Here is a 14,929-nt window from a genome sequence, read left to right on the forward strand (position 1 = left end):
CCTGGCTTTTATCCTCTTGAGGGAAGGGCCATTACCTTGCAGCCTTAGTCCCGAGTTGCCTGTGCTGCTGTAACTGCTCTTTCCTCCGAGCAATCCTGCGTGCACGCACACTTGGCACAGGCTCCTCGGGAACCTCCTCGTCACTGCTGCCAGCCCCCACAATCTCTGAAGGCAGCAGTCCACTCCCTGATGGTCCTGGCCCCTCATCAGAGTCCTCGCTCTCCTCAGCCATCTGCACCTGCTGCCGGCTAACCACAACAGAAACCAGACCACATTTAAGACAGCTTGCACAACCTGTGGTCACATGACCATGGTTTATGATGTTGACCATGACTATGATTTATGATGTTTTTGCAGAAAATCGATGTTTATCACCATCATTTAACAACCCTTGCAGGTGGAATCTGGGCAACTGAATGGAGCTAGCAGAGTGTTTAATGGCCGGATGCCCTTTGTTAAGCCTGGATTCCCCAACGGGTGTTAAGGAAAACAAACTAAACAGAATGTACAGCGAAGTCAGATAGGAAGACAGGTAAATGTGTGAGATAAGTTTTCTAGTTAACACGCAGTAAAAATACAGATACGCTTGTGCTATCAAAAATATAGTTTATTCCATTTAAGAATTATAGTATAGTCAAAATAAACGATCCATTAGTCATATATCAATTTCAGTCAAGTCTTGTCGGGGATACTCTATTTGCAAAGTCCGTGTTGAATAGCCAATGTCAGTTCACTTACATTAAATCAGTCCAATCTTTTTACTATCTCTCCGTTGAGAAAAATCAACACTCCTTCTTCTCTCCCCTTTTCAGCAAGAACGCAGTCATCAATCCATTCAGTAATTAGAGATCAGTAAGCCAGAGAGAGAGAGAGAGCTGCATTTGCCTCGCTTCTTATATAGTGCTTTTACAACCACACCCTTAATTACATTCTTGCTGTTAAAGTTACACACACTTTAACTAACAAACCATGATACCATATTTATTATTTTTACCCAAACCAGTTAGGGTAAACAATGTTATCCCTAACACCCTTCCTGTCACCAATGTGGAGTTTTGTTCAGCAGATATATTCTCATTGTGCCCAGAGAGAGAAATATCTGCCTCTACTTAGGATCGAACTCACAAATTGATGTTTATGACCACTAAAAAAAGTTTGCAAGATTAGTTTAGCCACGTGATGACCCACTTACCATGTGTCCATAGGACCAGGCTTCATTACAGTCGTAACTGAGGACTGCCTGAACTAGATAGTGAAGGAGGCATGCTTATAGCATTACAGTGGTTGGCTCTGGCTGAAAATGGGTGCAACTACCTTGGAATGAATTTCTGTGTACAGAGCCCCTCCACCGGGATCAGCATGTAAACGTGGAATTTCTGCTCTGCACTATAAAGCAGAGTTCCTGCTGAACAGAAACATGCAAAGATTCAACTGAGTGTTGCACAGTGGTGGGATTCAATTTTTTTTTACTACCAGTTTTGTGGGCATAGCTTGGTGGGCGTGGCATGGGTTGGTGGGTGTGGCAGGGGATGGGTACTGTAAAATCTCCATCCCCTCCCCACTCCTGGGGGAAGGATACTGTAAAATCCCCATTCCCTCCTCACCCCACTAACCTGCTTTCCAGCTCCGTTCTCCTGTGCAGGGCAACCAAAGAAGACCCAGCCAATCAGCTGGGACTCGGGAGGCAGAGAATAGATGGGGGCGGGGCCAGTCAGAGGCGGGATTTGCTAGTTCTCTGAACCACTCAAAATTTCCGCTACTGGTTCTCCAGAACTGGTCAGAACCTGCTGAATACCACCTCTGGATTGGTCCCTGGGTGCCCAAAAATTGGGGGCCGCAGCTATAACAGGACCATGGCTTTCTCAGCATTTTTATCCCTGCCTCTGAAATAGACGGTTGCATCTTCCCGCCAAAGGAGCTGTGTGAATACACCAACTATGGTTTGTTAAACCAGGCTTAGTGAAAATCCTGCCGATTATAGTCTATTTTGCTCACAAAGATTATGCCAACCATGGCTTGCTGCAGTGATGACCAGCACAGGGAGGATTTTAGGTCCCAATGAATAAAATAAAATAAAAGTCGAGGCTGTTGCTTCACTGGAAACAGTAAAAAAAACACCAAACCTTTATTTTAACTAGGTGTTAATCATTCAATTAATCTCGCTGCATAAAAGTTCAGATGGATAAAGCATCCATCGTTCTTTTGAAAGAAGCAAATCTTGTCACTTAAAAAATGGGCATGCCTGCTCGCTTCTTTCTACAACGATTTAGAAACGGACATGCTTCTAGTTATTTTATTTTTACAGGGACAGGAAAAATAATAATCAAGGTGCCTCTTTTGAATAGGTCTCTTTTAAATGGGTAAAAAGCTGTTGTTGTTTTTTAAACCTGGAATGATTGTCTGAATTTGACTCATGACCAGCTTTATAAAAGCATTTTGCAAGTGTAGCATTCTAAGTGAAACGCTGCTGCGTTTGAGGGAAAATTTTCACAGCTTTCCCTCATTTGGGGGTGGGGTGGGGTGAGGGGGAGAGCTGTCTGCCCGCAGACGCCACGCCTCATAGGAACCACTACATATTTTGCCTGCTAACAAAGCATTCTGGTCTCTGAGGGGTTGAACAAAAGAGAGCTTGTCCTACTGAAGGCTGAGAAGCTGTTCCTTCTTGCAGTTCCCAGTTAGCATTAATACTGGCAAAGACTTATTTATTTTTCCGTTGTTGACCTAACCCTAACACAGCAAATCGGAGAATTTATGGCTGATCCTTGTCCTTTTGCTTGGCCAAATATGCCGTGGGTGTCAAATATGCTTGTGCTTTGGAATGTTAGGCCAGCAACAAGGCCTTTCTTCACTGAGCAATTACGCTAGAAACGGAGAGGCCCTGAGTTCTAATCCCTCCTTTGGCACAAAGACCGTAGGGCAGAGATGTCAAACTCGCTTCGTCGTCATGTGACATGCCGCGAATCCCCCCCTTTGTTAAGCCGGAGTTGGGCGTAGCCAGCACAACACATCTGACCTGTGGGCCATGAGTTTGACCAGTGGTGGGATTCAAATTTTTTTACTATCGGTTCTGTGGCTTAGTGGGCATGGCTTGGCTTGGTGGGCATGGCAGGGGAAGGATACTGCAAAATCCCCATTCTCTCCCCACCCCACTAACCTGCTTTCCAGCTCCGTTCTCCTGTGCAGGGAAACCAAACAAGACCCAGCCAATCAGCTGGGACTCAATGGGAGGCAGAGAACAGATGGGAGCGGGGCCAGTCAGAGGTGGGATTTGCTGGTTGTCCGAACTACTCAAAATTTCCGCTACCGGTTCTCCAGAACTGGTCAGAACCTGCTGAATGTCACCTCTGAGATTGATACTCCTGCAGTAGGATGAACCTTGGGCCAGCCACTTTCACTCAGCCCCTGGAAGGAGGCAATGGCAAACAAACTTCTGAAAAACTTTGCCAAGAAAACCTGTCCAGGTAGCCTCCGAGAATCGGACAGCATTGAACGGAAGAAAAAAACAAGCCTGAGGTAAAAAGTCAATGGAGATTCTCAGTCATCCAGGCCATGGTTGTCCCAAAGGTGCTTTTTCAGGAGGCAACTGGACTTCCTTTGTTTTTCCTTGAAGATATTTCGCTTTTTATCCAAGAAGCTTCTTCAGCTCTGACTGAGGAACGGAAGGATCGTGGGGAACGGAAGGATCGTGCTATTCACTACCATCCAGTCAAGGCTGAAGAAGCTTCTTGGATGAGAAGCGAAACGTCTTCAAAGAAAAAAACAAGGAAGTCCAGTTGCCTCTTGAAAAAGCACCCTTGGGACAACCTGAGGTGCAGCAATTTGCATACAGGTATTTCTTGATTTACAACCACAATTGAGCCTAAAGGTTCTGTTGCTAAGTGAGTTTTACCCCATTTTATGACCTTTCTTGCCACTGTTGTTAAGTGAATCACTGCAGTTGTTAAGTCAGTAACACAGTTGTTAAATGAATCTGGCTTCCCCACTGACTTTGCTTGTCATAGTGATGACATGACCCCTGGGACACTGCAACTCTCCTAAATAGGAGCCAGTTGATCAAGTGCCCATGGGGGTGATTTTTTTTCCAGTCTGTAGTTACTTCAAACTTGGAAATTTGATCATCTGTTGCCTTTCACACATGGAAAGTTGAAGGAGAAATTCCCAGCAGCTGTGACTTCAACTCGTCTTCCACGAGATGGTCCAAAATAGTGCTTTTTCAAGAGGCAACTGGACTTTCTGGGTTTTTTCTTTGAAGACATTTCGCTTCTCATCCAAGAAGCTTCTTCAACTCTGGTAGTCAGAACTGAAGAAGCTTCTTGGATGAGAAGTGAAACTTCTTCAAAGAAAAAAACCAGAAAGTCCAGTTGCCTCTTGAAAAAGCACTTTTTGGGACAACCATGACTTGGATGACTGAGAATCTCCATAGACATTTAGCAAAAATTCCACAAGGTACTTTCACACTACCACCATTTCCACCTCAAATGAATCCGATTCTGGTAATAAAGTGTACCTGACATTCATTGATCAAAGCTGTTTTGACTGTTTTTAGATATGGTATTTCCAAGCAAGGTTGAAATTCTCTGAAGTTTATTTGCTATATAGACCACTTGGAACTGTCTGTTCCAGGGTGCTTGTTTTGGTCCCACATCTTCCCTCTGCCCTCCCCACTCCTCATTTCAATGACAGCAAATGCCCAGTAATGGAAATTCTCTGGCTGTGGAAGGATTTGAGGGTTGAGGGCTCACCTCTTGCCCCCTTCCTTACAGGCTGGCTTTTGTGTTTTACTCCTAGCTCATAGTTTGCCAAGAACAAAGAATTGAATCAAGAGTTTCCAGTGTTTTCTTGGTTGGCTGAATAAAAGAAAAGAGGAGGAACATGTAAGCTAGAAACTATGCTTTTAGGACTGCATGTTAATGAAATTGCAAGGAGAAAGTTAAAAAAAAAACAGGTTCTGCATCAGATGAATTTCTGATTGGACAGTGTTGAGAAGTGCTAATATTGAAGACAATCTGTCCCCCTTTTTTTTCTATTCGAGCAAAATAGAACAAGGAGATTTTAATCCAGCTAAATTCAAGGCTCCAATCTATCACTGCAATAGGCCCTTTCATTCCCTATCTTGTTTAAAAATTAATTTTCATTAACTTTCAGACAGCTCGGGAATATAGGGATTAAAAGAGTGTGTTTGTTAATTGGACGGTTGACACAGAGAAGCAATTAACTTAATCCATTGATTAACTCAGGGAAACCGGGAAGGAATTAGCCAACTTGAGTTGTATCTTCAATGGATGAACTTGCCAGAGAAAATTAGTGAGGAGAAAGTGCTCTCAGGAATAAGAAATTCATTCAAAAATATGGGTGAACATGAAGTAAACTGGGTAATTCTTTTTTGCCCAGTGTTCAAATGAATTTCCTTTGGTTCGAGAGGCTGGAGAGAATGTATAATTGCAGGATTATACGGGTGGGATTTGTGTAAATGCGAGCGTGTAATTAAACTGTAGCTACCCCTTCCCATTTCTTGAAATACTTACTATATGGCCTTGATTTATGCTGAAATGGCTGTAGAATCAGGATAGATATAAAATAACATGGTTGAATGGCACTCTAGGCTGTCCCGCAAATAAATGAGAATGAATGAATGAAAGAATGAATGAATGAATGAATGAATGAATGAAAACTACAGAAATGAACACAACTCATCATGTGGTCTTATACAAAATGAATATTTCGTGATCAGGATATTTAGAGAAGAGAGCAATACAGTTGGGTTTTTTGTGGGTGGAGGGTGGAAGTGGTCTATGAATACATTACTGGGACATCTTGATTGATTGGTTGCTTGTGATCTTGTTAGTGCACTCGAGTGGGCAGTTGCCATAGAAAGCTCATCCTAGATGAGCTAATTAAGTCCTCCCCAGGTGAGGCTTTCTTTTCCTGGAGGGCTGGGGGAGGGGTTGGCTGGTTATTTGTGCTGATTCCCTGCAGCTAGGGTCACCATGATACCAAAAAGATGTTGAGACTCTAGAAAACGTGCAAAGAACAGCAACAGAAGTTTAGAGGACTGGACACTAACATAATGAATGGTTGAAGGAACTTGGTATGTCTAGTTTAACTAAGAGAAGGATTGGGGTGACATAGAATAGAATATAATTCTTTATTGGCCAAGTGTGATTGAAATTTGTCCGGTGCAGAATAGAATAGAATAGAATAGAATAGAATAGAATAGAATAGAATAGAATAGAATTCTTTATTGGCCAAGTGTGATTGGATACACAAGGAATTTGTCTTGGTGCAAATGCTCTCAGTGTACATAAAAGAAAAGATACATTCGTCAAGAGTCAAGAATCATAAGGTACAACACTTAATAATAGTAATAATAATAATAGGGTACAATAAGCAATCAAATCATACTAGGAAACAGTCAATATAAATCGTAAGGATACAAGCGACAAAGTTACAGTCATACAGTCACAAGTGGGAGGGGAGGGGTGATAAGGAGTGATGAGAAAATTAACAGTAATAGTAGTGCAGACTTTGTAAATGGTTGGAATTATTTGTTTAGCAGAGTGATGGCGTTCGGGAAAAAATCATAAGCTCACAGTGTACATAAAAGATATAAGTGATAAATCATGATCATAGTTGTCATAAATATATTCATTGTGAATCATGAGATACAACATTAGTGATAGTCATAGAATACTCAATAAGCAATCAAAATCATACTAGGAAACTAAAGAAAACAATATAAATCGTAAAGATACAAGCAACAAGGTTATAGTCCTAAGTAGAAAAGGAAATAGGTTATAGGAAGGATGAGAAAAATAATAGTAATACAGTCTTAGTAAATAGTTTCACAGTATTGTGGGAATTAGTTGTTTAGCAGAGTGATGGCATGGGATGGAAAACTGTCCTTGATATCATGATATGAATGATATGAGTATTTGAGTTGCTGTCATAGAGAAGACGGGCTCAACCTACTCTTTAGAACACTTGAGGGCAGAACAAGAAGTAATGGGTAGAAGCTTATAAAAGAGAGATCCAATCTAGAAATAAGGAAAAATTTCATGACAATGGGAACAACTAATCAGTGGAACAGCTTGCCTCTAGAAGTTGTGGGTGCACCTTCTCTCTGGGTTTTTCAGAAGAGATTGGGCAACCATGTGTTTGACAGGGTTAAGGACCTCTTGTTAGAGCAGGGGATTGGACTAGTAGACTTCCAAGTTCTCTTCCAACTCTTATTCATTCTGTATTTTACTTTCCTTCATAATAAACAGAAGAAGAGTTTAATCACTGAGAAGTAGGCTTGAAAACTTACACTGTTGACCATCCTCCTAGCATCTCCCCCACCCCTGTCCTGTTGCTGAATTTCTGTTGCTAAAGAAGACAGTTGTTAAGTGTCTTTTGCCCAATTCTGCAGCCTTTCTTGCTGCAGTTGTTAAACAAATCCTCGAGGTTGTTCTGTTAGTAACACGGTTGTTAAGTGAATCCGGCTTCCCCATTGACTTGGCTTGTCAGAAGGTCACAAAAGGAGATCCCATAACTCCGGGACGCTGCAATCGTCATAAGTACATGCTGGTTGCCAAGGATCCAAATTTTGATCATGTGACCATGGATTTGCTTGTAATTGTGGAAAATGGTCATAAAGTCACTTTTTTTCAGGCTGTGGTTAACTTCAAATGGTCATCCGATGAATAGAATAGAACCATGATGGCGAACCTATGGCACGCATGCCACAGGTGGCACGCAAAGCCATTTGTGCGGGCACACGAGTCCCAACCAAACTTACCTGCACTGCACATGTGCGCTCCTCATAGCTGATTTTTTTGGCCCGTTTGAGACAGTTTTCGGCCTCCCGGAGGCTCGAGGGAATCCTCTGCAGTCTCGGGAGGCTGAAAAACAGGCCTTCTGGAAATACCGGAAGTGCCAAAACGGGCCCATTTTCAGCCTCCCAAGGCTGCAGAGGCCCTCCGGAGGCTGATAATGGGCACTTCCGCTATTTCTGGAAGGCCTGTTTTTCGGCCTCCCAAGGCTGCAGAGGCTTCCCTTGAGCCTCCGGGAGGCCAAAAACAGCCTCAAACGGGCCAAAAATCAGCTGGGAGGCGCAGTGCAGGTAAGGGGGCAGGCGGGGGTGTTGTGCACATGCGCAGGGGGGCAGGCACATTGCATTGTGGGTGCTGGCGCATGCTCTTTTGGCACACCACAACAAAAAGGTTCACCATCACTGGAATAGACTAAAACTTTATTGTCACTTTAAAAGTAGAATAATCAGCATACATTAAAATGAAAATTCGTTGCATTCAGCTTTCAAAAGATGTCCATTATGCATATACCTCCCCCCCCCCACGTATATGACATAGATATACATGGTCACAAGTGGAGGATTACCTGTAAACAAATAAGGCAAAACTAATTGTTTATGGAGATTCTCCGTCATCCAGGTTGTGGTTGTCCCAAAGGTGCTTTTTCAAGAGATTGAAGAAGCTTCTTGGATGAGAAGTGAAACGTCTTCAAAGAAAAACCAGAAAGTCCAGTTCCCTCTTGAAAAAACACCTTTGGGACAAATAAGGCGAAATTTTCAACAGCTGTAATTAGCTTCCTGCAACAAAGAGTATGGAGCTCTGTCCCAAGGAGACTCAGACCTTTGCAGTGTATCTACTGTTGTAACATTCATCAGACCAGGTTTGAAATAATCTGCATAAATTGTTCTAATCGTACAAGGATTAGAACATCCTGCATTAGAACATCCTCAGAGGATGACGAGTATTTTTGGGTTGTGGAAGTCGTGCGTGTTGACTCGCTGAGTTTTGTACTGAGCCTCTCAAGGTTGCCTGGCACTGCCTGCCTGCTGTGTCTTGGAATGTGTTCTCCTAAGTTGTCATTTTTTTAAAAAATAATGGATGGGATATTTGGCTGACATTTTTTGTCTTTGGAAGCAAACTCTGAGTTTCTCCAACAGTGGAATAATTAAGGCCTGATGCCAGCTCTGTAGCTGAGGTCTTCTCAAATCTTAGCAACTTTTAAAATGCGTAGACTTTGTTAGGAATATAAGTCACCTAACAGGTATTTGGGTTAGAAATATATAAACCAGGATAAACATTTTAGTACTATATCTTTAAGGAAATGCAAGAGCATGCAATTCGGTGTGGTTTCTCAAACAGCCATAAGATGGAGCCAGCAACCTGGGTTGTTTAGTCTTAGTCTCAGAAGAGAGTGTGTCTGAGTGAGTATCTCTGTTTCCTTCTGTTGGAAAGTATTGCCGTTACTCCATTTCTTCTAATTGACTGATATTACTGGATTTAATGTAAGTCTGATACTGAACTGTTTTTGACACTGGAATTTGATATTTGGATTATCCCTGGATTGAAAAACTGACTGATTTATCTGTGAATGACTTTTGGACTGCTTATTTTGGACTTTGCTTAAACCTTTCTGGAAGTAAAAACCTACATTTACTGTACAGTGTATCTGTGTACTGTGTGTGTATTATTCAAACACTTCTCTCAAATACGTCTCCCTGTATGCACTCATTCTCCTAACGGGGAATTACCTCAACAGTCTTCAACTCCCAGAATTAGCCAGCCAGCATGGAGTTGAAGTCCCATTGAGGCCTTTGAACTATGGTGCTGCAGAAGAAGCAAGGCAATCAAACCGGTCAGTCCTAGAGGAGATCCACCCTGACTGCTCTTTAGAAGGCCAGATCCTGAAGATGAAACTCAAAGACTTTGGCCACCTAATGAGAAGGAAGGACTTCCTGGAGTAGAGCCTAATGCTGGGAATGATTGAGGGCAAAAGAAGAAGGGGGCGACAGAGAATGAGGTGGCTGGATGGAGTCACTGAGGCAGTAGGAATGAGCTTAAATGGACTCCAGAAGATGGTAGAGGACAGGAAGGCCTGGAGGAACGTTGTCCATGGGGTTGCGATGGGTTGGACACGACTTCGCGACCAACAACAACAACATCCTAAGGTCCACACATGAAGTCCACACATACTAAGGTGGCTGAGGTTGTTGGGAGAAACCCTGAGCTAGCTTTCTTTCTGATCAATTGGATGATGTCTATAAGTTGGCAGTCTCTTCCCTGGGCAGGTCATTGATCCTTCATTGGCTTCTTTTGCAAATAGGAATCTAATTGGTTCGATAGGTGCAATCTTCTGGTATTATTGATTGGCCTTTTGAAGGAACCTCTCAGGAAGTTGGTAACTGGTGAGATTATTAATCTGGAGCTGAAATGAGCTCTAAACTTCCCCCTTCCTGAAGACATCTGCTGAAGGAGATGGGGAACGCAATTGCATTCTCCTCAACTTTGCTATCCCACACCCTTTGCCAGGTGGGTGATGAATGCATCGCTCCCAGCTCTTGAGAAATTTCCTAGCTCCTAGAGAATGGGCCAAGTAGTCCATTTCGCCGAAAATAACAGATAATCAGAGGTGGAAGGGACTTGTAGGTTATCTAGTCCAACCCCCCGCCCAAGTGGGAGACCCTACACCATTTCTGACAAATGGCAGTCCAATCTCTTCTTGAAAGTCTCAAGTGTTGACACTCCCACAACTTCCGAGGGCAAGCTGTTCCATCGGTTGATTGTTCTCACTGTCAGAAAATTTCTCCTTATTTCCAGGTTGAATCTCTCCTTGTTCAGTTTCCATCCATTATTCCTTGTCTGGCCTTTGGGTGCTTTAGAAAATAGATTGAGCCCTTTCCTCTCTGTGGCAGCCCCTCAAATATTGGAAGACTGCTATCCTGTCTCCCCTGGTCCTTCTCTTCCCTAGACTAGCCAAGCCCAGTTCCTGCAACCGTTCGTTGTATGTTTTAGTCTCCAGTCCCCAAATCATCCTGGTTGCTCTTCTCTGTACTCTTTCTAGAGTCTCAACATCTTTTTTATAATGTGGTGAACAAAACTGGATGCAGTACTCTAGGTGTGGTCTTACTAAGGCTTTATAGAGTGGTATTAGTACCTCCCTTGATTTTGATTGTATCCCTCTGTTAATGCAATTTAGGATTGCATTAGCTTTTTTGGCTGCTGCTGCACACTGCTGGCTCATATTTAGCTGGCTGTCCACTAAGACTCCAAGATCCCTCTCACAGTTACTGCTATTGAGCCTGGTTTTACCTAGTCTATATGTGTACTTTTGGTTTTTCTTGCCTGTGTAGGACTTTACTTTTCTCTATATTGAATTTCATTTTGTTAGATCATACGGCCCAGTGTTCTAGTCTGTCAAGATCCATCTGGATCTTGAGCCTATCTTCTTGGGTGTTAGCTATTCCTGCCAGCTTAGTATCATCTGCAAATTTGGTAAGTTCCCCTTCTATTCCCTCATCTAAGTCGTTAATGAAGATATTGAACAGTACCGGGCCTAAGACAGAACCTTGAAAATATATTAGTGTTGTCACATAACTCAAGTAGGAAGATGCTGAGACTCAGTTCTTGGGAAACCTCAGTTCTTGGGAAATCTTGAGAAATGTAAGGTCCTAAACTTGAAGCAAAATATCTTGAGCATATGGTTTAGGATTGAAAGGCCGTTGCTTCAGACACTGGATTTCTGTTGCTTATCAGAATACAGATAATTCCTGATTTATGAGCACCATTGAGCCCAAAATTTCAGTTGCTAAGCGAGTTATTAAGTGAGTTTAGCCTCATTTCATGACCTTTGTTACCACGGTTGTTAAGGGAATCACTGCAGTTGTTAAGTTAGAAACATGGTTGTTAAGTGAATCTGGTTTCCCCCATTGACTTTGCTGGTCAGAAGTTTGCAAATGAAGGGTTGTAAGTTGAGGACTAGCTATAGCAAATAATAAAAAAGACAGAGGGAAAGAAAGTAGGTTTTTAAACTTATTTTTAGAAAGAGTGGCTCCACCTATTGTTTGCTTCAGCTCTGTCCATTAGTATTTCTCAAAATATTACCGAGGGAATATTCTTGCATCTATAAAATATAGTTTCCTTCCTGGTAGACTTAGGCTGTCCGCTGGTGTGAGTCAACTGTGAAATCTTGCATTAATCTTGCAATTTTTCCACTTGACTCGACCAAAATTAAACTCTTTGTGGCCAACAATAGACCTTCCTACTGTTTTAGGTGCAGAATTAGTCATTGCTGCCCACTGCAGAAGATCTGTTGATGCGGGACTCATATTTGACTGAAAAATGAGGCCCATTTCATCCTAACGGTTGTGTCTCTTCTGTCTTCCTGCAGAACATGGCCAGTGTCTCCTCCTTTGGCAAGTACACCCACGCCATCGTCCGCTGCATTCCTTCCTCCTTTGCCACAGCGGAGACCACAGCGGATGGATCTGACAGTGGGGCTGATCCGGTGGACCTAGCCAAGGCTCACCGACAGTACGGGGTCTACACTGGCATACTGCGCCAGAAGCTAGGGCTGCAAGTCATTGAACTGGCGGCAGACGAGGGCTTCCCCTATGCCACACTGGTGGGGGATCTGGCAGTCATCCAGGGAGATACTGTGCTCCTCACTCGGCCATGGATGCCCACGCGGCGAGACGAGGTAATGTCAAATTTAAATCTGTCAGGGATGTTGGTTCTCTTGCAAATACATTGGTGAGGGGAAGTTTGTTTTCCAGAATAGCACTAACACTAGCAATTGCACTGCTTATATACTGCTTCACAGTGCTTTTACAGCCCTCTCTAAGTGGCTTACAGAAACGGCATATTGTCCCCAACAATCTGGGTCCCCATTTTACTGACCTCGGAAGGATGAAAGGCTGAGTCTCAACCTTGAGCCTAGTGAGATTCGAACTGCCAAATTGCAGACAGCCGGCAGTCAGCAGAAGTATCCTGCAGTACTGCATTCTAACCACTGCTCCATCCTGCCTTAGAGGCCGTTGTGAAGTGTCTTTGGCAACCAAATAAAAGGTCTTGTACAAATTTGGTTGGGTGTATAAATTTTTCACTTAGGTTTATGAAGCTGGCATTCAATAACCTCTTGCCCATGGAAGGTTTCATTCATTTTGTATATAACTTCTATTAAGGATTTGGATTGCAGTAGTAAAGACTAATACAAACTAAACTTAAATAAAGAGAAGAGATTAGAAAGAAGAAAAAGGGCAAGAAACAAGAAAAAGAAAGAATGGAATGGAATGGAATAGAATTCTTTATGGGCCAAGTGTGATTGGAGTCACAAGGAATTTGTCTCTGGTGCATAAGCTCTCAGTGTACATAAATTTGTGAGTGATAAACCATGATCATAGTCATCATAAAAATACATTCATCATAAATCATGATACAACACTTAGTGGTAGTCATAGGATACTAAATAAGCAATCAACATAAATCATACTAGGAAACTAAATAAAACAACATAAAGTGTAAAGATACAAGCAACAAAGTTTTAGTCATGAGTAGAAAAGAAAAAAGGTAATAGGAAAGGTGAGAATAATAATAATAATACAGCCTTACTAAACAGTTTGATTGTTGTGGGGATTGTTTAGCAGAATGATGGCATGGGAGGGTGGAAACTTTCCTTGTGTCTATTTGTTCTGGTGTGCGATGCTTTATAGCATCGTTTTGAGGGTAGAAGTTGAAACAATTTATGTCCAGGATGTGAAGGATCTGTAGAGATTTTCACAGCCCTCTTTTTGACTCATGCAGTATGCAGGTCCTCAATGGAAGGCAGGTTGGTAGCAATATATATTTTGAATATATATAAAAAAGATGTGAAGAAGTGACTTTCAGTCTTTATTACAGGTGCAGAATTTTTAGTAATTCTTCACTTTCATTAGGTTAGAAATAAGATTTAATGGTTAAGTTTGTAAACTCTTCATAAAGCTCATAAACACTTCCTAAAGTTAGAAACAGGTGTCTCTTCACCTCACACCCCATCCTTTATAAGCATAAAATATCAACTTTTAAATTATTTAAACTATAATTAAATTTACTTATTTAAATTGTTTTAACCTTGATCAAATAAGTCAACTTTATACTCTTTCCTTTTACTTCTAACAATTTTAACCTTTAGTTCGTGCAAATATTGTCATAGAAACCAGCAAGTTTTCGTTCTTGAAAAACCTCACAGCTGGATAATTTGTGGTTGCTAAACTTAGGAACGCAGGGGAAAAAAACGTGTCAGCAAAACTAAGACCTGATTTAGCCTATTAAATTCTTCCAACTATTTTTTTTAAATCTGTAGTAAACTTTTTCTTTCTTTCTTTTTAAATCAAAGTAAGCAAACACTGGTAAAGGAACTACAGTGCATATTTTGCAAGGCTGCCTTTATTGATGTTGCCTTTTTAATATGTTTCCTAGGAAATGGCTATCACATCCATGCGATTCAGTTTGTGATTTTTTTTCATCTCAGGAGAGATGGAGATAAGGCACCTCTGATTTAATTGTTTCTCGGTTCACCTTCATCGTGAGCAAATGTATCTATATTCAGGCTTACCTGTTGTGAAAAGAACCATTACACCTGTTCAAGACTCTTTCATGGGTTTTCCTTCATCCTGTAGTTTACAGGATCATATAAGACAAGTTGTACATAGAAAATGTCTTGCAGGTCCTCAACTAGACAACTCATATACAGTGTGAATCATGCTACTTGGGTTACTAGCAGAAACATCCCTAATAGGCTGGGACAAGTTTTACTAGTGTAATAACTTACTACAGTACTAAAACTTGCTCCAGCTTATCAGGGATTGTTTTGCTAGTAAGCTCTGTTGAGGTACTGGTAGTCCCTGACTTAGAACCACAATTGAGCCCAAAATTTCTGTTGCTGAGCGAAACATTTGTTAAGTGAATTTTGCCCCACTTTTATGAGCTTTCTTGCTACACTTATTAAATGAATGATTGCCATTGTTAAGTTAGTAACATGGTTGTTAAGGGAATTTGGCTTCCCCATTGAAGGTCGCAAAAGGTGATCCCTTTTGTTGCATACAGCTCTCCACCGCTAATATACACCACATAAACATGACAAAATAAATGAATACAAAATTATGCCT

At 41.8% G+C, this 14,929-nt stretch overlaps 1 protein-coding gene across 1 annotated transcript in view; it reads left to right on the forward strand.

Annotated features, from left to right (window-relative positions):
• DDAH2 (DDAH family member 2, ADMA-independent) overlaps window positions 1–14,929 on the forward strand; it is a 50,818-nt gene that overhangs the window by 11,550 nt on the left and 24,339 nt on the right. The window contains exon 2 of the mRNA XM_026685438.2: window positions 12,175–12,483. Coding sequence (XP_026541223.1) covers window positions 12,178–12,483 — 306 coding nt within the window. The 5' untranslated portion in view covers window positions 12,175–12,177. The remainder of the gene's footprint in view (window positions 1–12,174; window positions 12,484–14,929) is intronic.

Source organism: Notechis scutatus, chromosome 2 (genome assembly GCF_049901735.1).
Source record: "Notechis scutatus isolate UNSWTSFEM ecotype Mainland chromosome 2, rNotScu1.2, whole genome shotgun sequence".
NCBI classification, from domain to species: Eukaryota; Metazoa; Chordata; class Lepidosauria; order Squamata; family Elapidae; genus Notechis; species Notechis scutatus.